This window comes from Myxocyprinus asiaticus, chromosome 36 (genome assembly GCF_019703515.2).
Source record: "Myxocyprinus asiaticus isolate MX2 ecotype Aquarium Trade chromosome 36, UBuf_Myxa_2, whole genome shotgun sequence".
Classification (NCBI taxonomy): domain Eukaryota; kingdom Metazoa; phylum Chordata; class Actinopteri; order Cypriniformes; family Catostomidae; genus Myxocyprinus; species Myxocyprinus asiaticus.
The window spans coordinates 23,544,322-23,570,424 of NC_059379.1; the positions used below are offsets into that span (position 1 = coordinate 23,544,322).

Here is a 26,103-nt window from a genome sequence, read left to right on the forward strand (position 1 = left end):
GAGTTACACAATGGCCTGCATTGTTTGAATTAAATATACAAGGAAAAACAGCTAAATAATCCCATTGTCATAAGGACATTATTATATAATTTGAAATAAAAAAGGAAAATACAGTTTCATGGCCAGTAAGAAATGTTTATGCCTGGTAAAATGTTTTAAATTCACTTGCCATTTAGGCATTTAAGTGAGCAGTGAGGACAGATACAATGCACGCTCTAAAGATACAAGCATTTTATTTATTACAAATAATGCATGAACCCTTTAATAATGCATGAACCTTTTGGCTCATTCACAGTATACTGTAGAAAGTATCATATTATATAAAAGATTATAATACATCTTTCCCATTGAAATAAATTGGGAAAACTTTTCCCAAAATTTTTTAATCCCTTTTAATCCTCCTTGCAAAATAGCAAAGACCAATGACATGCACTTCTATTAAAAAGTTTGGATACCCTTGACTGATTTTTTGTTTTTTATGATCTGAAAAGCCACCTGATCTAAAGGCTTGTGCTTAAATGCTTGAAATTAGTTTTGTAGACAAATTTAAATTGTGCCTACATTTTTAAACAAAACTTGTGGTTGAGGGAATGCCCAGAGTGTGCAGATCTGCAATCTAGGCAAAGGGTGGCTATTAAATATTTCCATAATTGCATTTTGATAACATTATCATTATTCTAAAATTAGGAAAATAGTAATAATAAAGAGCAAATCAAATATGACACCAAAATAAATAACAAACACACACACGATAGTGCGGCTATCCTTATAAGGACTTCTTCTATTGTGCTTCTATACTAATGTCAATGTTTACTTTGTGTGTGTGTGTGTGTGTGTGTGTGTGTGTGTGTGTGTGTGTGTGTGTCTGTTTGTATGGCAATAAGACCAGATAACTTAATAGATCCCTGCAGGCACATTTGCTAATTACTATAGCAGACAAATGGCACAACAACAAAAGGATCCAGTGCAACACAGCATTACACAGGACACAACTATGCAGAATGGGACACAGTTCACATCAAAAGACAAGACAGATTTGTTTAGAACACGATAATAATTTAGGACAAATGATCATTACAAATAAATTCTCTATATGTGTTTATAATTTTACCTCTTGATGGTCTGGGTGATGGAGGGTTTGCGCAGGACCGAGGGTCTGCGACAAGCATTGGGGTCGATTGGCGGGCATCTGAGCTGAATATTTTCAGTGGGTACACTGGCACTGCGCAGATACAAGCTGTTGCGCATGACTGGCTGCAGGACAGAAGAATATTAAAATGTTTTTTAGGAGACCAAGACATAACTGAAGACTAAAGAAATCACAGCACACATTTGGTATGTTTTCAGTACTTAAATAAAAAGTGTAATTATGCAATAAAGAAAATTAGTGTGCAGTATGTTCATAGTGTGAGGAGAAATTTAGAAGAATGCACAAATAATGAATTGCATTTTAATAATTTTTTATCTCATGGAAATATTCAGCAGCCCCAAAGAGTATTTAGACACTTTTGGGCACTTCAGTCACACTTACAATGTATTGATTTAAGTTAATTAGATAACAAAATATCAAGTGTTATCTGCAAACAAATTATTCCTTTTTTCACATATAACTTTTCTGAGCCACTTTTGCATTTACTTTTAACCAACTGCTAACCCCCACAAAAAAGTTTTTTATAAAACTGTTTTGCTTGAAAAGTGATATATATACATATATATAAAATAATACAAAGACATTCATGCATTTTTAAGTGTTCAATGCTTTTTGGGGCAACTATAAGTGTTTCAAAGTAAAAAAAATTTTTTATACATTACAAAAGTGCAACATGAGACTGCCGTCTACCTGTAGAAAGTTATTGTGCTCTTCCGCAGGGTTCTGGGCCCTGGGGTTGTCTAGTGTGAGCCAGGGTGGTTTCTTCCTCTGCAGGCTGCTGTTGCTGCTCTCTTCTTCAGCTTCGGACATGTCTGACGCCTCTCCCCTCGCCAGCCAGCTGCTGGATCAAACAGGGTCAAATAAACTACTCAACTTACATATACTCGCAGATATGGGTGAACAACACACACACACACACACACACACACATGTTGGTGCAGCTATCATTATAAGGACTCTCCATAGACATAATGATTTTTACACTGTACAAACTATAGATTCTATCCCCTAACCCTAACCCTACCCCTAAACCTAACCCTCACAAAAAACGTTCTGCATTTTTTCTAGTCACTAGAAATGTCCTCGTAAACCACTTAAACCTGCCCACACACACACACACACACACACACACACACACACACACACACACACACACGAGTACTGTTTTACGTAAGACACACGCCACAATAATCCGCATTTCCATCTGGTTGCTGTGTCATGAAGGTGCACTCCTGAGACTGTCCTCCATTCACACATCACTCAAGTCATATTAGTGTAAAACTACATGCTCTTGGGATTGACACTTTGCACCCAGTTGCAATACTGAATTAATATTTCAACTCCACCTTTGAAATTAACGTTGAAATTGCCTTTAGAATTGGATAGGCATACAGATTTGCAGATGTGCATTTATACAGATTAATTAATGGTGGCCTTTAATACCGTCACAGCATACATCTAATGCTGCATTGGAATAATAGGTATTATGAGTTGCTTCGTTGAAAGTATGCCATGTGGCAAAAAAGCTTCACCCAAGTCCTCCACCAGAGGATGCAAATTCTTCTATTTCACAATCCAAAAATGTTCTTTCTGAGCAGAGACATATTTATTTCTATTAGACACTGAATCACGAAAAGCTCTTTGAATTGGCCAACTGTTGTTTTCTTGTTACAGTAATAAAAGACAACCTCCTGAAAGATGTGGGAAGCAGGTTGTCAGATAGTTGGGACAAAGCCTGTAAGTTCAGTCTTAAATCGTAGTGACTAGAATTGCAAAGTAACTAACATTACATTTCTACTCTACCAAAGTGCATAAAGGGATAGATCCCAAATATGAAAACTCTGTCATCATTTACTAGTAATGATCTTCATGTGGTTTCAAAACCGTATGAGTTTCTTTCTTCCGTGGAACACAAAAGGAGATGTTAGGTAGAATGTTCACTCAGTTACCATTCACTTCCATTGCATCTTCTTGCCTACAATGAAAGTGAATGGTGACTGAAGCAGTCTTTCCCTTTAACTGTAGTGGGTCTCTCCTTGTTTGTGTACTGTAAGTCAGTTTAGATGAAAAGCATTTAATTAAGCTGCAAACTAACGTAAATAGCCAGGCAAACAAACAAATAAGAACAAACACAGAATATGCACAACTGAAGAGCTATATAATAGCTCAGCTCCAGCCTTATCTGTGCGTGTTAATGTTCAATTTTAATATGAATGAGCAATGAGGCTGAGAACAAATATGTGGAATAATGTGGGCACTCACAGAGAAAACTGAAGGGTAAGCACTGAGCAAGTGCCATATTAAAAGTAGTGGCAAAGACTCATAAGGGAAACTAAATCAAATAATTTGAATATACTGTATATAGGCCTGCTGTATTAAATTATATACACACATAGATCATACTCCAATGTAAATTTCACTACACTCAATAAGACAGAGTACAAAGAATAGACAAATCAAAAATATGAAAGAGCTACAGACTTCAGGATTTAACAAAAGCATTTAAAACGGTTCAGAGTTGCCCAATTTTTTGTATGCTTTGACAGGTAACTAAGTCAGTTGTAAGTGAAAATATAACTGAGAACTTCTGACTTGAATGCGACAGATGGCCACAGGACAAATGAAAGCCTCTTACTGTTCCCTTTTCTGAATTTAAAGAGATGGGGCTGAATATTAGAAAGCCTGTAATATTATTTAACCCTTTGGCTCAAAATTGCTTCCTCAGTATTCCAAAGATCCTGATGCCCGAGCCAAAACCGGCAAATGCTATACGACACTCAAGGTTGATAAGCCACTCTCAGTGACTGACTACATGGCAGAAACACGTGAATGAATGGCACTTTTTTTTCTGAAGAAAACCAGGGCACTTGTTTTTACAGAAAGTTAAACATAATCCTTAAAAAATAACACCCTGTGAGAAAAATCCCACCACATCCTACTGCAGACCACATTTTTATCCAAACACATTCAAATATGGTTGTGGAAATGTCAGGTTTGAGCTAAAAAGGTTAGCAATGAACCATATAAACAAAGAAAATTACTTTTTTTATATTTATACATTAATGCACTGTATTTCCCAGAAATAATTTCATCTCTTGACTTTACTGCAATGTGCATTTGGAGCACAGTATATGGCACAGCATATCACAGAGAGATACAATATATATTGTATCATCCTGTTTTGACCAAATGGTAGACTTATTCTCAGCACACATACTACACTGGTGATCAAACCAACTTATCCAGAATCCAGTAACCTAATTGCTAACTACCATTTAAAGGCTTTTCAGCTCATAGTTGTTAGCAACAAGCAAACTGTAATAAACACATTTTAACTACTAGAATAAATCTGACCTGTTACACATTTCCCAGCAAACACATTATGAAATATTAATCAGGACATCTAAAACAAGACATCCACAAATCTCCACTGGAATGATGTGAAATATGGATTATATGGTTAAAGTGACAGTACAGAGGTTATATTTCCTGTCCTATAATGACTCCTATGTGCAGATGTGATTGCTGATCAAAAGGAGATCAAGGCTCCTCTAGTGTTCATATATTATTCATTACACTCACCTTCATATAACCCCCCGCCCACACACACACACATGCGCGCACGCAAAACAGAGCTGGTGATGTTTCATTTACCGGTTGACTCTCATTATTAAGTTCAAGAAATGCCTTGTTTTTCAAGAATATGAAACAATTGCTGTATTGAAAGCAGTATTCTCCAAGCTTCACTAGCTGAACCCATTCAATGGTAGTGACTGAGCAACCGCAATAGTTAATCTTTTTCATGTCAGCATTACTTTCTCTTAGAGTACATAAAGAGGAAATAACCTAACCTAAAGGATATGAAGCGTGCAAATCTACACGGGTTGGCTGTTGTGTTTGTAAAGTTTGTTGTGTACAAACAACAAAAAATATGTTTTGTGTACTATAAGTAATCAGGGGCCTCTATATTGTTTAATCATCATAGGGGTGAATTCACTAAACAGTTGAGTCACTCTGTAAAACCCTGCATCTAATTTATAAAACCACCCGCAATCCCAACATGACCACACGGGAAATGGACATGTTGCTTCCGAAAGTTAATTTGCCCTGAAATCAACCTGTTCTCTAGCACTTCTGATAGCGTGTCACGCAAGCAACCTGAGACACTGATCCAGTGGGAACCAGGAAGTAATCATGTACACAAAAACAATGTTGAGTGCAATTCGGAGGGTGCATTTTGGTTAAAACATATATTTTATTATGGTTAATAAAGTATGCATGGCTGTTGACTCTATTACATTATTTACAACTAAAAATATAACTCGTTTTTGGTGCCACTCAGTGGACATTTCATCCACATCCTTGAGCTCATGCGTGCACATACGCTAAACACCGATTCTAGCTTCAGACACTTGCGGAAAGTGATTTGAAATTTGTTAAGCACAGACCGATTTCAGCAGCAAACTTTCAACTGTTGCAGAATTCACAGTGTGTTCAGTCTGGCAATTCAGCTTATCCAGGCAATAGATGCTCTAATATAGTTCTGTGCCATAGGTATTGTGCAATTTTTCAGGCATGTTTGTGCAATTACCTGATTTGTATAATTCCTTTTAATAGGGCACTAAAAAAACACAGATAACATGTGCAAATAAACTAAGCCATCAGCAGGACAGGCACAATATATTCTTACCGGATTCCATCCCTGAAGCATTAAAAATGGTTCCTCCACTCTAATTGAATATAATGCATTAATCTTCTGTAAATTGTAATTACAGCTTGTTCCCCATCACATTCTGTAGTTCTTCTTCCTTATACAGGAGGTCTAGGTTGGGAAGGACATGGGCGATGTTTTGATTTGGGACAGATGTTGCAGTGGGATGGCGAGTTGTTTTTTTTTAACAGGACTGGGCGGCAGATGTCCATGTGTTGTCGGCCGATGATGGATTACCTCATTTGGAGAGCATTTCCTTCCTGAGCATTCCTTTTCTCTGCGTTCTCTCTCACACACACAATTCTATCAAAAACGTGCTTCTTCCATGACTATTCCATGACAGGCACTATGAAAAATCTTGATTAAATCGTGAAAATCTTTGTGGATACTACCTCAAATATTCTCATAAACCAAGCAAAATTATGATACAACTAAACATCCAAACCTCTAAACAATTTAATTACTCTAAAAAATAATCTCTAATAGGTTAATCATTTTCTTAATCTGTATTTTTGTCCTGTTTTCTAGTGATAATATTAAATGATCCTAATATTAAAACATCCTTAAATTGAGATACATTTACTTGAATGGAAAAATTATGATTGGATAATAAGACTTGTTTTCGGAGAATACTTGAATTAAGTTTATTTTTCTTAGCCAAATGGCATTGTTGTTGTTGTTTTTTTTTCTTCTTGTATTACAATTTAGTGAGGTTTATGCTTAAAATAACAATAATACATATTCTCAAGTCTTATTATCTTATACAAATTTGCATGTAAATGTATCATGTTTTAGAGATGAAAAAATATATTTATTTTTTTTACAGTGCTGAAATGTAGAAATGTTTACAGTAGAGTCTATACTTTTTACTCAATGGACAATAACCCATGACTGACCATGGGGGACACTTTATTCTGAAAAAGATGCCTGAAAACACACTGGCTCAACCGTCAAATTCATTCCATGAGCAACAGACACAATGGTTCCTCTCAGAAAAGAGACACAGACATACAGAAGCCACAGGAACCTGATCTGTGTTTTTCACACTTTGACGTCAATAGCAACTTCATCAGAAGTGAAATTATTCATCTTGCTTCTCTCATTCTAACAACTTTTTATTTATCATCATAGGAAATAAAATCAAAACAGACATATTTATGTCCATTTGATTCTAAAAACTGACAACCTTCAGTCATGTTTTCTCGTATTAGTACAGTATTGTCATAATAAGAGAAAGACTACATAATCAAAGTCAAGCCCTATAAGCTATATAATGTATTAAACCAATAACAACCTCTGTGCATTGTGCTTTTCAAACAATTAGCCACAGAGGGAAGAACCATCCATGCATTGAAACATTGTGGCTGATGATGAAAGTTGGAGAACATCTTAAATTCACTATCTTCTGACAGCTTTAATTACACATCTGGCCTAAATAAATGGCTGATGCTGAAAGACTTGCGTGTACCTCTAGGAACCATGAAGTGAATGGGCATGAAAATGGATTTTGGCCTGATGAAAAATGATTTTCATCAGGCTCTCTTGCCTATCTGGGCACACTGCCTGGCAGAACACTCCCAGCACTTTCTGGGAAATGCCGCACATACCTCTGGTCTGCTAGAGCTGTTCTGCATTATTATATTGCATTTAAGTTGACCATTGGGGTTATTGGACAGAGACTGCTACAATAACTCAAAATAACCTCTGCAAGACAGGTCAGCATGCTCTTGTAGAGTTGACCTGTTCAACTGGTCTGCTGATAGCTACAGCTGCAGTTCATCTTACCAGTGGATTGAGACAAATTGCTGGTCACCAGTATATGTTTTGGATGATGGTCCCAAGAATGGGATGTTGGTGTCAACCAGCTTCACAAAAAAGACCAAGCTGTTTGACCAGGTTGACCAGCTAAGTTCTGCAAGTCACCAAAATATGTTGGATGGTGGTCCCCATGGCATACTGGCAACATAGTCTCAAGACAACTCATACGTAATCATTTGTACGAGATGGCAAAATCATAAGATATCATACAACTTTTATTCCCATCGAGATATACAAATCAACAAACTGAATTTTGCATTGATACAAAACAGCCACCATTTACATTTTAACATTGATACAATGTTATTCCATATTTAATACAATACAAAGGACTGATGTACAGTATGTCAGTAACCTATAATACGATTCCCTCGTTTCAATCCCAATCCAAACCCCAATGTTTTCTTTTTTCTGTGGTGCACAAAATAAATTTTCCTAGTAAAATCATGGTAAGAATCTGGGTTTGGGTAAGGGCTTAGACTTTATGGTTTGGGTTTGGGATTAAATTTAGAAAAAATCTTAATAACATAGTTTGTTGGTTCGTTTATTGTTCTCTGTGAGAGTCAAAGTCGTACATTTTTGTATTAGCCAACTCATACAATTTCTTTTGATTTTGTCATCTCTGTTATTACTATTTCTGTCATCTAGAACTATGATTATGACTTTTCATGTGACCAGGTTGGATGCTGGTGTGCTAGTGTCACACAAGGCTTCTTAACTAGCTTAACCAGCAAGACTTTCATGGTCAATCAGCTTCACTAAAAGACCATTCTTGTGGACCAGCTAGACCAACTCTTAAACAAGCACTAACCAGCATAAACCAACTGGAAATTAATGCAGTTCCAAATCTGTCTTTTTTTCTTTTTTTTTTTTTGGGCCTTGAGATCCAAAAATCAAAGACTCAGTAGTGCTCCTCGGTTTCTCCAGGCTTTTGACTGAACATGATACAGCTTTTGACAGACTATGTAAATGACCATTTCGGTCATTTACATAGTTGACAAAGTGTCAGCACATTGAAATTCAGGTACATTTATTTGATGTACCTGAATTTCAATGTGCTGACACTTTGTGGGCACTGCAGATGATCCCATCAGAGTGCATGCTGGGAGACGCAGAGGTGTTGAATGTCCCTGCTAGGAGACTTCAGATCCATCTTCTGACCTGCCAACAAACATCATTCTGTCTCACTTGTGTAAGATCCAAGCCAAGAGGGCTGCTGTAGCGTATGCCTAAACAACATTTGATTTCCACTGGAATACTTTCTAGGGTGATGGCTGCCTGGAGCATTTCCCACTAGAGAGGACTCACTGTGTGGGAGCTGTATTGATTTGGGCTGTTAGAGATCCTCTCTGGCTTTTGTTGGAAATGTGAAAGCTGTGCTAATAAAGTTGCTCTGTTTCATTAATTCAGAGGGAGACTATAGCTCCACATTAACTTCCATCATATTATAGATATTACAGTTTCATGTTCTGTTAATGCATGATTTTCTGTAAAGCTGCTTTGAAACGATGTGTGTTGTGAAAGGCGCTATACAAATAAAAATGACTTGACTATAGTCTCCCTCTGAATTAATGAAACAGATCAAATCTGCTCTGTTCCATGACATGACCAAAGGCTAAGTGAATAAAAAAAATTCAGACACAAAAAGCAATCAACTCCTGGAAAACCCCTTCAATTATGCATTAGCTCCCTAGTGAATTTAGTCTTTGCAACTGTCAAAGATGCTATTTGAGGATAATATAGTTCTCCACTGTGGATTTCTAATTTCAGACAAACCCTTACCAGACAGAGGGTTTTGGTGGCTAGTCTGGCAGGTTTTTTAAATACTTACTGTAATATGCTAGTGACAGCACGATAATGGTTACAAATTGAAGAAACTTTCAAGCTATATTCCCAGAAGAACCAGCAGAGAGACACATTTTTAATCAGGGATTTAATATTTTACCCAAATAGCACAGCAGACACAACTGTGAGGAGACTGCGAGGTTGAACTATTTTAACCAGACCAAAAACTCATAGCCATAAATGAGTAAACTTGGCTTTCAAATGGAAGGCACAATAAAAACAGATCCTAATGTCAGCCTTAAATAGGGGGTACGTTTGTGTGGAACAGCCAGGAATTAACCGCAGTCACAAACCCTAAGAGAGAGTGTAGAGGCATAAACCAGTCCAAACTCCAATCCAAATCTCTTCCAACTGGACACACCAAAGAGTACTCATGCCAAACTCTTAACAGATTGTAGGACTTTTGGGTATTTTTAAATGACAAATTAATGATTTATGGGTCAATGGGTCAGTCTTCCTCGGACTGGGTGCACACCTCAATTTCTTTTTCGCTATAATGATTTTTTTTAACCCTGTGTTACATTTTAAAGCTTAACTAAACAAATTAATGACACTTTTATCAATGGAGTAGGTTGACCTGTTAATGTATATATATTATTAATACAATTCTATTAAATTATTTTGTATTCATAATTATTTTCCAAAATATGCTAAAGAAGAATATATAAATGGTGGAATATTTTGCACTATACAGGAAAATTTAAACAAACAGAAAAGTCCTGTGTTAAGGCTACATTTATTGGTTTAAAAAACAAAATTGTGGATAAGAAATAAATAAATGCATAGGCTAACGCACTGTGATGAATAGAAGAATGCACAACTGTAAAAAGATTGTTTTTTTGTATTTATGGAGTACATGGAGGTTTGGTTCATAATAATAATAATAATAATAATACTGTTGTTACGTTAATTATTGAGCGAGTATGAATCCTTTCATATCTGGCTTTATCCAAACTAACACAAACAGATGGTAAGTCTGCTGATTATGTGTAATAAATTTGCATACATTCACGGGAACATTTACTGAACCAATAATTGAAATACAAATAAAATCTGTAATCTATACAGGCAGATAAGTCTGATCTTTAAGCCAAGCATGAACACAGAATTAAAAACTTAATGGCATGTAACACATTAAGGACAAATAATGATTGTGAGTAATGGCACAGTACAGTATTGCCTATACTTTCCAGGTTCTCCAAATATTTCACAATACTGAATGCATAATATATTTGAATTGGGGAAGAAAAGAACAACAATTTACTTATTTTGCTTAGTATTTAGACAAGAGCAATTATGAACAATGAGACAGAAACCCAAACTAAACTTTTTTCATTTAAAGTGCGCGTTTGTTTCCTCAGTCACGTGCCCCGTGTCTGTTGCAAGAGTGCGTGTGTAATATGAGAAGGCCTCTGTAACACATTGGGTATTATTATAGTCATTGTAATTGATTATTCAATTCCAGCATCAAAGTTTTAACATAATATCGCCGCATTCTTACACCCCTAAAAATACGGTTATTAAGCGTTAAAAAAACATAATTTCATTTGGGTTGTGCCAGCTTTCATTTTGGGTGGCATTTGAGGGGCACCTAAGCAAAAGGGCAGGGGCTCAAGCACCTAGAGCCAACCCCTCTGGATAATACTAAATTATTACTGGGGGACCCGGTCAAGTTTATTATTACAATAAAATTCTGAATTATCATTATTATTTTGAGGATTAGATTTGTTTTATATAAAAGTACTACAGTATATTTCTGTTTTATTTACTTCACATTTACCTAAAGCTTTTATTTTGACACCAAAAATTGCTGTGTGTATTTGACAGTTTACAATGTTCCACATCTAGTGAAAAATGTTTCTGTTATTGTGCATTTGTAGATTTGTATAATAACTTGTATGCTTGAATCTGCAGTTCTTTTCTTTCACAATGCACGTTAAACTATCAAACTATTTAAAAGCGCTAAAAATCCAAGCCAATGAGCCCCGCAAGTGCACAAAACAGCGCGTTCTGAAGCACACACAGATATGTTTTTCTGTCTTTAATCAAAGCCCTCTGCAATTTACTAATCACATATTACCATATTGCCATTTTTATATTATTTTGATTCATTATGCAGCCCTGAAGGATAGTGAAATTAGTCTATTGATGCTCTTTGTGAAACTTAATAGATAAATAAAAAAAGCACATTAAAATTATGCGGTATTCAGGATATCTCATCAGAAAATCATCACGGATTATATCGTGAATATTCGATATCTCGCCCAGCCCTATTGTATACTATATTACAAGTCTTCTGAAACTATATGATAGCTTTGTGTGAGGAAAACAATTGTGTGAGGACTAAAATTTAAGTCACTATTCATTGAAAATCTTACATAACAGGCATGATCGGCATTTAGTTTCATTGTATGGAAAACAGCAAGTTGGACATTCTTCTAAACATTAAATAACATCTTTAGTCTTCTAAAGAATAAAGAAAGTCATACAAGTTTTGAAGACATGAGGGCGAGTAAATGATGATGACAGAATTTTCATTTTGGGGTGAACTTTTCCTTTAATTGCTTTCTGTCTCTCTGCTCAGAGTTTGACTTTGGGATAGAACTAAAAGTATGCTGTCTGTGTCTACAGATTTCAGTTGCCAGAATAATCCTCTCCAGTTAGTCCAACACCCCCAATTAATAGAACACTGAGCGGTTGCTCTCCTTTATACTGCAAAATCCCAGCTTCCATAAACATGCAGTAACACGTATCAAACAAGCTAAGCCTTGCACCAGGATTAGACTGCAGTAAATGATTTGTGCTCATATAAAAACATTTTTTACCATACATTAAAAACAGGTTTAGAGGAAAGCACAGAGTAGTAAATTCTCTATCTGTAGCCCAGCAGATGGGCAAATAGTTAGTATAAAGAGCTATTTGAGATCTGCAGGGTGGTTCATTGCCTTTGTGTAAGAAGTGGCTGCTTTCATAATGGTGCTCATTATGAAGCATCCTCAAGCTGTGAATTTGACATGAATAATTCCTTTGTTGGATCACACTGTATAAAGATTGAATGTTAATTGTACACAGATGGTGTGCGGGATTGAAAAGAAAATAAACCATAGAATGAACATTTCATTAATATCTGACATTCAAAATCAAAGATTCACAAGCTCGCAAATGAAAGCCAAACCTTTTTCAACAAAATTTCCTAAAAGGCGCTCTGCAAGGGATTTAACTTAAAAAAAAAAAAAAAAATTTAAAAAAAGAAGCCATCTGTATCTTTCTTAAAAAATAATCATCTCAGCAGGGCGATCGCTTTTTAAGACCAAAATTGTGACTAAAACCAGCCAACAAAAAACAAATCATGAAAGAAGCATGTAATGAGGTATTTATTACTGTTGAAGTTACCCAGAAAGGGTTTACTGTAAACACAGCATGGCCTTGGTTTAGGCTTTCTGTATACTGTGTCAGCCTTACCACACTTTTTATTTCTAATGCGTTTAAAACCTGTTAAAAGCAAAAATCTATATTCATGCAATAAGCACAATATGACTATTAGAATCATGTTTACCAAATAACAATGCTTTTCTATAGCAACAAATATTCAGACTGCTCTTCAAAGAAACTGATCAAAGCTCCACTTGGAGAAAAGACCAATAATAGGCCATTTGCTTCAGTTGTTCTAATGTTCAAAGTGAGAATTATCAACATTGCAACTTACTGTAAATACAATATGACCTGATCAATGTGTTATTCAAATAGTGTTAGTCTGAACTTGTCAGGGAAAATGCAGACATTAGCAGAAATTCATAATCAGTCAAATTACAGTTCTAAGCCTTCCCATCAGATTGAATGCCTACAAATGCTTTAAATAACACTACACTATTTTCATTAGCCCACAACTTACTGGAAATTGTGTTTGTATCAAGTTAACATGCCTGCTAAATTATGTGTATTTTTTCAATCACGTGTTCTTGGAGATTTACTGCAATTAAACTGTACATTAATATGATTTGTCTATAAAAGAAAGAATTCTTATTATTGGCAGTAACACCAAAAGGATGCTTTTGAAAAGGTCTTATCAATTCCAGGATATTTATGGAAGGAAAAACTAGATTAGTTACAAACTACATTTTTCCACTCATGTAAAAAATAAAAGCTCACAGAAAAATACACCATGAATGGCTCTGAGGTAATTCAATCCATCTTTCAAGATTGTCCTGTCTGACATATCAACTCGATCAAAGGCTCTGTGAGAGAAGCAAAAGAGAGACTGTGAGATTGGCTACTCCATTTAGGGCATTTTCAGATCTGTAGCTATTTTGATTTGTTCTGAAACAGGGGCTAAAATTGTTACAATATTGCATTTTCTCCTTGTTTGGGTTTGCTTTCTCAAGGCAACATTTCAAACTGAACAAAATTGTTTTAATAAATGTAGGGGTGCACCGATCGATCAGCCACTGATCTAGATTGGCCGATCTTCGTCTTAGATCTGTCATCGGCGACTGGCCAATCTTGCCTAGATTCAGGGCCTGTATTTTTTTTAATTGCTGCATGCATAAAATCCCACATCCACTCCTCTTCTAATGAATGAGCACTTACTCAGCCCTCAAAACATGACACTGCTGCCACTGGAGGTTGAATTATTGGCAATTCTAAGCATTCGCTAATTTACACTTTCATACTGTCATGACTGCTGGATATAGAGACAAGGACCCAAGCGCAGATTAGTAGACAGGTGATTTATTAAACAGTCAGCAAACAATAAAGGAGCAGTGCAAATGAGGATGTATCAGCAGGTGTAGGCAGAGTGAAGGAATAACTGTAGAGTTCGGCAGGAGTGAAGGGAATACACACACAAAGGGACGTTGAAATATGGACCACTGGAAAACTTGTAGATGAGTTGTTCAAGATGAAGCACAGGGGAAGGATTGCAGACAGATCCCTGGGGTCTGAGGAACACAGGAGGCACAAACTAGGCTGGCAGGCAAGACCAGAAAGAGAAAAAATACAGACCAGAAGTAAAGGGGGAGTGGGGTGGGGAAGAATACAGAGAGACCCCAGTGAGGGGCCGGGGGGTAACAGCCCAGGGCAGGGCTGGAGAGAGAAACCAGGGTGGGGCCAGAGGGAGAGACCGGGGTGGGGCTGGAGGAAGTACCAGCCAAGGGAGGGAGGGTGAGGAAGTACTAGCCAAGGGAGGAAGGGTGGGGAAACCCCAGGAGAAGGCTCCAATAAGGGAGCCTGGTCCAGCGACCTGGGAGGAGGCTTCAGGGAGGGGACTGGGTCCTGCAGCCGAGGAAGAGGATCCAGGAAGGGGACTGGGTCTCTGTGGCCGAGAGCACTGGCAGTGGCATGGGAATAGCCTCCATGTCTGGAAGCACTGGCAGTGGCAGGAGAATGGCCTCCATGGCCGGAAGCGGCAGGGGAACGGCCTCCGTGGCCGGAAGCAATGGCAGGGGAGCGGCCTCCGTGGCCGGAAGCGTGGCAGCGGCAGGGGAACTGCATTCAGCCACGGGTTCAGATGACTTATGCTAGTCAGCAGTAGTGAGGACGGGTTGTCCATGGGAACTGCTGATAGGAACATGGCCCTCCTCCTCCTCTTCTTTCCTCCTGACAGAAGGGAAATTGCAATAGGACCATCAGGGTCCGAGACTGGTGGAGAGATGGGACCATTTGTGGTGGAAGGTCTTCGCTCAAGTAGAGCTCTTATGTCTCTTAAGAGGCACATAGTCCACATTCTCCCCATAGGTCCAATGCATAATTCTATTCAGCTCCTGTGGTGAGAGGGGTTGTTAAGACCCTCATTAAAAATATCTTATTGGATGTCTCACCAAAACACAGCTCCTAGGCAGGTTAGATGGTTAGTCGACCACGCACAGGTAAAAAATACCTCAGGGATTGAGACCTGAGGGAGACTTTCCTCCAGGCAACTGGAGCTGGATGGAGGGTGGAGGCCATATTAAGACACAATCTGCTGGGTCAAGGAGTGGCCGGATATTCTGTCACGATTGCTGGATATAGAGACAAGGACCCAAGCCAGATTAGTAGACAGGTGATTTATTAAACTGTCAGCAAACAATAATGGAGCAGTGCAAATGAGGATATGTCAGCAGACGTAGGCAGAGCGAAGGAATAACTGTAAAGTTCGGCAGGAGTGAGGGAGATGAACACTCAAAGGGACGTTGGAATATGGACCATTGGAGAACTTGTAGATGAGTTGTTCCAACCAGGGAGATGATATGGGAGCTGATGATTTTCAGCCCGAGCGAGAAGAGATGAAGCACAGGGGAAGGATTGCAGACTGATTCCTGGGGTATGTAAGGAGGGTACAGTGGGTGTACCATTGAGGGTACTGCCCCAGTGACAAGCTGTCATACCCTTAAAGGTACAATTTGTGTTCTTGTTCGGCAATAGAACACATTCTTGGTTTCTTTCCTCTGCATGTTTTAAAGTAAAAGCTCTGTGCAGTAATATGTATCAATGGAATTTTGATCATCAAGTTTTACTGCTTTGTTTGTGCTTGTAAGTAATGCATCTATGTTGCTGTGTGAGTGTAGAGCCGAGGAGGGTGGGGCCGGGCTGGAATGACGCACGCCCGGTCCCCAATCAGCCTGATGGGGCGCGCGAGGGATAAAGGCAGCCGGGGACGACAGTTCGAGAGAGAATTGCAGGCAGCTGTACTGTGTGGTTTTTGGTTGTGTGTTTTTGGTTAAGTTTATTATTAAACTATTATTTAAGTTGTCAAGCCGGTTCTCGCCTCCTCCTTTCCACTGAACCCCTTACACTGGTGCCAAAACTCAGGAAGGAGGAGGGATTCCCGTCGCAGAGTCCTCGACATTGCCGTCCACACAGGGGAGCGCTGCTGCCATCCGACGGGGGTCGGAGTAGCCGACCACCCGGACGCGGGGAACGGCTGCCGTCCGCGAGGCGAGTGGGGACGGGACTCCCCGACTGCCTGGAGCGAGAGAGCCGCTGCCGGGGGCGGAGGAGTGCCCTGCCGTCCCCCGGGAACGCGGAGGGGTCGAGAGAAGACCGCCGTCCACGGGGGGAGGAGGGAAGCGACTCCCCGACCGCCTGCAGTGGTAGGGCCACTGCCAGGGGCAGAGAAGTGTCCCCACGGGACGCCGGGAATGCGGAGGGGCGTTCTGTTCACTGGGGTTCGGAGGTCTGACTCTGAGAGGGTGGAGGAGTGATCGAGGACACGCGACGGCGCATCAGAGAACCGGTGAGTTTCTTTTTCTCTCTCTCCTCTCTCTCTCTCTGTTGCTCCGTGTTGGCCTTTCCCTCGCCTATTTTGTTTTGTTGTTTTTTCCCCTCCTGTCTCCTCCCAGGTCGAGGAAGGCGGGGATGACCCACCGGCAGTCGGGGCGCAAGGCACGCCCCCCGGAGAGGAAGGGGGGATGTACGTCATGCCGGGGGCTCCCCAGCCTGAGGCAACGCCGGGAGGAGTATAGAGACGAGGAGGGCGGGGCCGGGCTGGAATGACGCACGCCCGGACCCCAATCAGCCTGATGGGGCGCACGAGGGATAAAGGCAGCCGGGGACGACAGTTCGAGAGAGAGAGAACTGCAGGCAGCTGTACTGTGTGGTTTTTGGTTGTGTGTTTTTGGTTAAGTTTATTATTAAACTATTATTTAAGTTGTCAAGCCGGTTCTCGCCTCCTCCTTTCCACTGAATCCCTTACAGTGAGGTAAATTCCCCTATTCTGACATTGTGAGCCGAGATGAGGCTGTTGTGGGCGAGTAGTTGTATGATCCCATTTGTGGATTTATGGTTGGTAAGCTTGGGTGAATTGGATCCATGCACTTTAACATAGCTTGATGTCTCTCAATTTGAAAATAGCATGTCACCACCAGATAAAAACAGCAATTGACTGTTTCTCAGAAAAGGTGTTTTATAAAGAAATCACAGCAGATTGGCTCTGTTCCAGTAGACTCTGTCACACTCAAACTGCTGAGTACACCTCCCTCAAGCTCCAATCACACCTATTCCTTTCACAAGATCATATTACTGCTCATGTTCTATAAGATTTTCATATTCTAATTGTCTAGAAATTAATATCTAAATGTTTTAAGAAGCTTGGTAAACACAATTTGATTTTTGCTTTAGAGACATCCAATTAGATTGATTTGCTTTTCTGCTTCTTGACAGCATAGAAATAGAAGATATCAATATGGTGTGTGTCTACCACATACAGTTGTCCCAAGAAGTAGGAAGGACAGCTTAAACCTTACCTAACAAACCTCCTTTTATGAAGTGTTTTTTGCTTGTACAGAATGCTTGTGCTATTTTTCTTCACAATAAATGCCACTTAGTTTGATATTTGTTATTTAATGACATCCATACATTTGAAGTGTGTCTTAAAGTGATAGTTCACCCAAAAATGAAAACCCTTATGTTGTCCCAAACCTAGATGACTTTATTTCTTCTGTGGAACACAAAATGAGATGTTAGGCAGAATGTAAGGCTCAGTCACCATTTACTTTAATTGCAGCCAGGCTGTCATGCTGCCTAACATATATTTTTGTTTTACACGGAAGAAAGAACGTCACAAAGGTTTGGAACAACATGAAGGTGAGTAATTTAATTTTCATTTGTGTCCCTTTAAGTTTTCAAATACTTTTTGGGGTCACTGTATCTACAACATGTTGCATTTAAACAAGCATTAAATTGTCAAAAAAGTTTTCCTGTAGCGTTCAGGAAGTTCAGGCCTGTTCAGACAAATCCCATACTAGCAAACAAAAAAAGACATAAGAGCTCGGAATGCATTCACTTCCAAATTCCTTTGGAGCAATCCATTCAGTTAATTAGATTACCTACACATTCAAACAGATGTGTTTTGGATTATTACTTTGCTGATAGAGGTCAGCAAAACTGACTTCTTTGAGATCTCAGAGGATTAATGGATGACTTGCAAAAGGTCTGTTAAGTCAGCCATGCACCAAAGATATGGTCAGTGCTTTTCTGTGGAAGTTAAGTGAGCATCAGTGCATTGTGTATGTTGAAATCAAGAGATGTTAGCTGTTCAAAAAAAGATTTGCAAAGACTTGTGGAAAAAGAGATGACACTTGGGAATGGCATTAAGTCAAGGAAATAAAAGCTTGTCTTAACAATTAACAATGTCTTTCTTTCTTTCTCTCTCTCTCTCTCCCTCTTTCTTTCTTTCTCACCCCAACATAAAGGAACAGGAATTGACTGTAGTTTTGATACGGTAAGCTGTTTTGGCCGCTTTGCTTTCGTGAAGAAATAAATGATAAAGATTTAAGTTTATCCTCAATGAGCTTTTTTTTTTTTTTTTTATAATCCCAGTAGCCACTGTGTTGCTGGGCAGGACAGCAGAGACATGGGATGTGTCTAGGCCTTAGGGCATCATGAGGTAAGGCAAGTTCATGCTCTCAGGCAACTGTGCATCATAATATATTACAGAGGCTTTTAGGCTCTTGTCAATGACCTGAATATATCCGAACATATGACTTTATCTCATGATTTTATGACTTTCCACTTTCCACCCCCACTTTCTTTTTTTTTCTTCTTTTTGGCTTTAAGACTTTCTTGTTGCAAGTATAAATGGTAAAGATGATTACTCCATAAGTATGGCTGTCTCTAAGTAAAGACCCTGGCATCTTAAAGGAATAGTTCACCCCAAAATGAAAATTTTCTCATCATGTACTCACCCTCATGCCATCCAAAATGTGTATGACAATTTTTGTTCTGGAGAACACAAACAAAGATTTTTCAAAGATCTTTGAACAAAGATATCTCAGCTCTGTAGGTCCATGCAATGCAAGTGAATGGTGGCCATAACTTTGAAGCTCCAAAAAGGACATAAAGTCAGCATAAAATTAATCTATAAGACTCCAGTGGAATAACTGATGTCTTTTGATGTGATCAAATCGCTTTTGGGTGAGAACAGTCCAAAATGTAACTCTTTTTCACTGTACATCTTGCCATTGCAGTCTCTAAGCACAATCATGATTTCAAGCTTGATTACACTTCCTAGTGCTTGACTCATGCGCAAAGCACTAGATGCCGTTAAGAAGTGTAATCAAGCTTGAAATCATGATGGTGCCTTGAGACTGAAATGGCAAAACGTACAGTGAAAAAGGTGTTATATTTTGGACTGTTCTCACCCAAAAGTGAGTGGTGGTGGCATAGTGGACTAAAGCACTGAACTGATAAGCAAAAGGTTGTTGGTTCAATCCCCACAGCCACCACCATTGTGTCCTTGAGCAAGGCACTTAACTCCAGATTGCTCCAGGGGGATTGTCCCTGTAATAAGGGCACTGTAAGTCGCTTTGGATAAAAGTGTCTGCCAAATGCATAAATGTAAAAGCAATTAGATTGCTTCAGAAGACATCGATTTATCCACTGGCATTGCATGGATTACTTTTATACTACCTTTATGTGCTTTTCGTAGCTTCAAAGTTTTGGTCACAATTTACTTGCATTGTGTGGATCTACAGAGCTTAATTATTCTAAAAATCTTCATTTGTGTTCTGCAGAAGAAAGAAAGTCATACACATCTGGGATGGCATTAGGCGGGTGAGTAAATTATGAGAGAATTAAAATTTTTGGGTGAACTATTTCTTTTAAGTACTAATATGTAAGCTTTAGGGACAGATAAGGTACAAATACATTCCAACTGATATAAAGGGGTGTGGGTGAGTGTGTAACAGAAGAGACAGAGAACAATAATTCTAAAATGTCCAGTCTTATTTTAGGAGTAAATTATCCTTTTAATGCAAATTCATTATGAAGTAAAATTCAGTCAGCATTGTATAGTTAAAATATGGTTGAATGTTGGCCCACTCTTCACAAAAATCTGCATGTCTGGACCTCTTTTCTGTTTCAATAGGCTACTCTGTGTGTGCACTGCATCTGCAAAGCATTCTGCCTCGGTTTTCATAATTAAATAATTATTGTAGAGTATTTGGAAAATACAGCATGTTTTTGATCAGGCATTTTAATTGTCAGATAAAAGCAATTGACTTAGGACCACTTCCCTGAGGGCCACTGAAAAGGACATTCTACCTGTTCCTTTCACTATAAAATGTAGCACTTGTGCCCATTCACCACTAATGGCTCAGAGCTGAATTGAGGGAATTGCTCCTATATTCCCTGGGCTACAAAACTCACCTTTATTGCCCTTTATATAGTGTCCACTTGATTGCTTTTATGACAGGTACTCAGTACTGCTTGTACACACACTGTTAGTAAACCAGATGTTTTCTAAAGTAATTTCTTGTGTAACTAATTTGCAGCCATTTACAGGATAACACTACCCTCAGATGTGTGACTTGACATTGCATGTGCACTTTGCAGATTCCTGCAGCTGTAACCACTAAAACTGCACAAACGTCACTACAGTTTCGTTTTGGGCTGATGCATAATCTGCTGCTGTGAACAATTTACTGGCTAAAATGTATGATGCAATATTAAAATATGGTTCCTATTCCTATGACAGATGTAAAATTACAGTTACAAATATATATAAAAAATGGATGGAGGATTTTTGTTGTTGTTTTGTTTTGTTTTTTTGGTTGCAGTTTTATGTATTTGTTTGTTAGCAGAGACAGACTTGAGGTCTCTAGTCTTCTGGAGCGAAAAAAGCCCTTTACGTGGGGAATCCGCGTCCAATAAAATGACTAAAGCAGTGACGCTCGTTGTACTAAATCCATGCAACTGCAGATTAACATGCAGCCAGATTACATATGCATGCAATCGCTCTACAAGAACATCTCACACAATCAGAGCTGCAGTGCCTAGACAGCATCCGTGTCAGCATGCGCCTGTATTGCAAAAAAAATAAATAAATAAATAAATACAATTCCTACTCGCCTATTATGCTGTCTATGTAAGCAGCTCATTAGTTTTTAATACACGACCTTGGTTTCCAAACGAATGTGCAGTGATCACTACCAGCATAACGCCACACTTTATCGGACAATAGGCAATTCTATATGGAAAAAGTCAATTAGAATGTATTCACCTGCACGTGAATTGAAAATATAGGGTATCCTACTTCCAAACAACAAAGATGCTGTATCTGTCATTATGGATGTAACTTTAAAACACCAATGTAACGAGCCCCAATGAAATATAGTCATACCTTCTGAAGGACTGTCAGGTCTCAACGACTGGGTTGATTCATTAACCGGCGTTTAGTATGATGCACCTTCTCCGTAGAAGACAAGCCTGTGTTGTCAGTTCATAACTGTACAGTACAGAATGAAATATGGTTTTACATAGTCAGCATTTATTTAAAGAGACAAACTAAATCCAAAGTTTGCGCGAAATAAACCCAGACGGAATAATTCAAATAAAAAATGCTGCTGCTCGCCCCGTATTTTCAACCACCACACCGTAGCCCAGAGCAGGGCGGCGAGTTTCAGTCGCAAGTTGAGTTTCAAGCAGTAAATACGCCCACACGCGCAGAATGAAACGGATTGGGCGGAGACTGCCGAGATGAGAAGACGTCACTGTCCAATCGGCGGAATTCATGGGCGTAAGCAAACGACTACCCGAGGACTTCTTCCATTCTTTATACACTTAACCACAAATGGATCCCGAAATCAGTGGACTGACAATGATGTGCGTAATTTCTGGCTGTTAAAAGAGCTGTTAAAATTGGAAGATACACTTGCTTAAAGGGATAGTTCACCCAAAAATGAAAATTCTCTCATCATTTACTCACCCTGAAGTCATCCCAAATGTGTATGACTTTCTGTCTTCAGAAGAACACAAAAGAAGATTTTTAGAAGAATATCTCCAATGTGTAGGTCCTTACAATGCAAGTGAATGGTGATCAGACCTTTGCAGCTCCAAAAATCACATAAAGTAAACATAAAAGTAATCCATATGACTCCAGTGGTTAAATCCATATCTTCAGAAGCGATATAAAAGGTGTGGGTGAAAAACAGAACATTATTTAAGTCCTTTTTTACCCTAAATCTCCACTTTAACTTTAACTTTCAGATGTGAAGGTGAAACTAAACAGGCACAACATGTGACTTTCAGATGTAAAAGTGAGAGTGGAGATTTAGATTTAATTCTGCATTGTACAGTTACCAGATTAAAACACTGGAGTCATATGGTTTACTTATATGTTTCCTTTATGTGATTTTTGGCACTACAAAGGTTTGATCATCATTCACTTGCATTGTATGGACCTACAGAGTTGAGATATTCTTCTAAAAATCTTCTTTCTGTTCTGCAGAAGAAAGAACATCATACACATCTAGATGGCATGAGGGTGAGATTTCCTTTCTCTTTTTCTGTATTGTCCTATAATAAAGACTATAACGAAAAAGAGATTAACTGTCTCTTACCACAGGAAATCTAAATGAGCCACTGCCATGTATTCAAGATGAATCTCCCAATCACTATGATTTATCAAGCCATAACCATATGGTCCATCTATCTGCACAGATTTATTGCTGTCTTAAGCTTGATATATCAGCTAACGTTCTGGATATTTAAGAGTATTAAGCTGTACAGGGAATCATTCATATAGGAAGAAATATGCTCTCTATGCTGATATCCATCGGCCAGATTTCTCCTTTTGGCTTATCATGTAGAAAGATTAAGGAGTAAATCACAGCACTCTGTGTTGTTCCATGAGAGAAAGTGAAGTAACTCAAACTGACAAGTTCTCATGGCAGGTTTATGAGAGCTTTTATTCCACCAAAGACTAAATGTCACTGTAATGAGATGTAAAATCTGATCCCTCCTATGTGGATCTAGTTTACACTGAATACTTTTTGAAAAAAGAGACCCAGCTCTAGTAATTCACTATTGAATTTGTACACAGTAACTATGGAAACTGTAATGGGATTTGAGCCATAGAAAATAAACTAAATGAGAAGATAATGGTGTAAATCTAGAGTTTTAGAAAGAAAAAAAGCTAATTGTCTGGCAGGTAATCACACACATTCAAGCAATGCAGGATAATACTGATAGTATTACAGGGAAAGTAGTGGTCTGAGAATACCAGACAGAGTCACTCTTGATTTGTTTGGCTAAGCAACTTTAACATGTGTTTCTTGAACATAACATCTGCTTGAATATAAAATGTTGTTGTTTTTTCAGGGGCAGTGGAGCATTTCTTGATTCAGACACAAATAAACAGAAAGCAGAAGGATTGTCCCTGAAGAACCAGACCACACTGGTCTTCATGTAAAATGGATCTGCATGTGGATGCATCCTCTTCCCCTTCCTGAAAACGAACAGCATTCCTCCTGCAGGATGGACAAACTTCCTTCAGGGATTTTCCAATAGCATGGACCTGAATTGCACATTTTATGCGTATCTTTAATGTTAATTTATTCATTTGCCATGTGTTTTTATCCACAACAAATCAGAAAAGAAAAAAAAATAATAATAATCTTTCCTCAATACATTCTCAAAAATGTAATGTCATACAAGAAGTTACATATTTGAAAATGTACCATAAATGACCTCTAAGGAATAATTAACGCTCTGATGCATGTATCTAAACAGTAGACTAAACAGAAATTTTAAAGACATTTTTAAGCATTCAAGTTATGATGTTCCATCCAAACCACCATGAGTGATCACCTTTGACCCTTTACCAAAAATTCTTTCTGACAGTTTATATGTCCTTGTATTTTTTATTTAAAACAACATAAATATAAAATGGTTGATGAAAGTAGTGATGCACAAGTTCCAATATAACTCTCTCAAAAGACAACATTTTGATTAAATAAAAAGATAGATTAGCAATTATTAAATTACATTAAGATCTTGTTTTCCTTTGGGATTTAATAAATAATGTAATTGGGGGATTAAAACACAATTTTAGTTAATCATCTTTGCATATGTATGTGCATATATATGAGGTTCAAGGGATCATTCATCCAAAACTGAAAATTCTCTCATCATTTTCAAGTTAAAGTGGAGATTTAGAGTAAAAAAGGGCTTAAATATTGTTCTGTTTCTCAACCAGTCTTATTGACACACCCGCGGAGCTCTGTGTAGGGCAATACTTTGGCCAACGGCGGCCCTGGGAATGAGGGTGAGTAAATTATAAGAGAATTTTCATTTTTGGGTGAACTATCCCTTTAATACAAACTGCTAACAGACCAGTGAAGAGCTTCTCTTCTGATGCTGCAGTTGTTTCTTGTCACTCTGTGTCATGAGGTGTGGAGAGCTTTGATTCCTCACACTGACATGACTGTTTGGGCAACAACACCAGCCCACAACTGAAAGCAGAACAAATCAGATATGGTGCTGCATATAAGGGCACAATTGCTACACAGAGGAAGCAGAGGGAAAGGCATAGATATCTTGTGATCTCCTTTGCAATGAATCAATCCCTGCATGGGGGAGCTATCAGAGATTTAGTGCTCTGTGTTGATAAAGGAATGCAGGTAGAAAAAGGAGAGTGCATAGATGACATTAGTTCTATCAGCATATGGAAGACATTATGCCCTGACCTAAGGTTTAACCCTCTCTGAACCCTGTGTGCTCGTCTGGTTTATGGCTTGTTCACTGTGGTGTGTTTGTGGTTCACTCTCAGACATGGTGTTACATGCTCATAGCTCAAAATACTGCCAAACTGTATCTTGATTTTTTTTTTTTTTTTTTATGTATTAATTTATAGACATCAAGTGCATATCCTAAAATACACTTCAGTTTGTTGAAACATAGGGCCTAACATTCAATGAATAACTTGAATTTTCTGTGGACTGAGATGTTTATGAATTACTTTCTCCACCTTTAGAGAATGCATGCAATAATTATCATGGCTCATTATCATGGATTCACAGGAAAATTGAAATAAACCCAGGAATACTGGAAATGTCGAAAGAACTTACTTAGTGTCTTCAAAAGAGTGTTGAAGCCAGTGTTGGAACTAGAATCATCATGCACACGTGCTTCAGTTCCTTATGTAACATTTTGAAAGCTTATATTGAAAGCTTTTCAGTCTACAGTATTCCTTATATTGTCAGTCATCTGTCACATTCTATTTGGGATTTGGAGTTAAATGTTGTTCTTGTGGCTTCTGTGTCTGACTCCCCACTAACCAGTACTGGCAAGCTTTACTGCTCCAGGCTAAGACAGAAAGAGAAAGGAAATGATTAAATGTCAAAGGAGTAAAATGTATCCATAGCTCCCCACAAACTCTGTTTATTGGCAGCAGATAAAGACAGTTGAAGGCTTAAGCACTGTTAAACTTATAGCAGCTCTTGGGGCACCAACATGATGTTTCATAAACCATTGACTCTCTAGTTCATTAACTTGGGACCATAAAAAGTGCACAGAGAAGCGTTAGGAACATCAGATACTGCATAAGACTAAAAAGCTATACCGCAAATACAGGACCTGTTGTTGGTCCTGTAAAAGCCAAATATTATATTTTGGTAACTTCAGTTTAACTGATAAAATTTGAACCCAAAAGGAAAATTCTGGCATCATTTACTCACCCTCATGTTGTTCCAAACATGAATTTCTTTCTCCCATGGAATGAGAGATGCACAATTGGAAGTGAAATATTCCCTGTGTGCCACAATGAGATTCGGTGATCCAACCAGCAAGACTGACACATTTATGGACTCTGGTTCCCAATACCTCT

General features: G+C 38.5%; 1 protein-coding gene across 6 annotated transcripts in view; it reads right to left on the reverse strand.

Annotated features, from left to right (window-relative positions):
* The window catches only part of LOC127427196 (inactive rhomboid protein 1-like), a 46,535-nt gene extending 24,627 nt beyond the window's left edge, over window positions 1-21,908 (reverse strand). For 5 of the 6 annotated variants that reach the window (XM_051674664.1, XM_051674662.1, XM_051674663.1 and 2 more), the window contains exons 1-3: window positions 21,619-21,908; window positions 1,841-1,991; window positions 1,112-1,254 (exon numbers count right to left, since the gene is read on the reverse strand). In XM_051674664.1, coding sequence (XP_051530624.1) covers window positions 1,112-1,254; window positions 1,841-1,960 — 263 coding nt within the window. In that variant the 5' untranslated portion in view covers window positions 1,961-1,991; window positions 21,619-21,908. The remainder of the gene's footprint in view (window positions 1-1,111; window positions 1,255-1,840; window positions 1,992-21,618) is intronic. The other variant, XM_051674661.1, reaches the window with a different exon arrangement.
* Window positions 21,909-26,103: the final 4,195 nt, after the last annotated feature.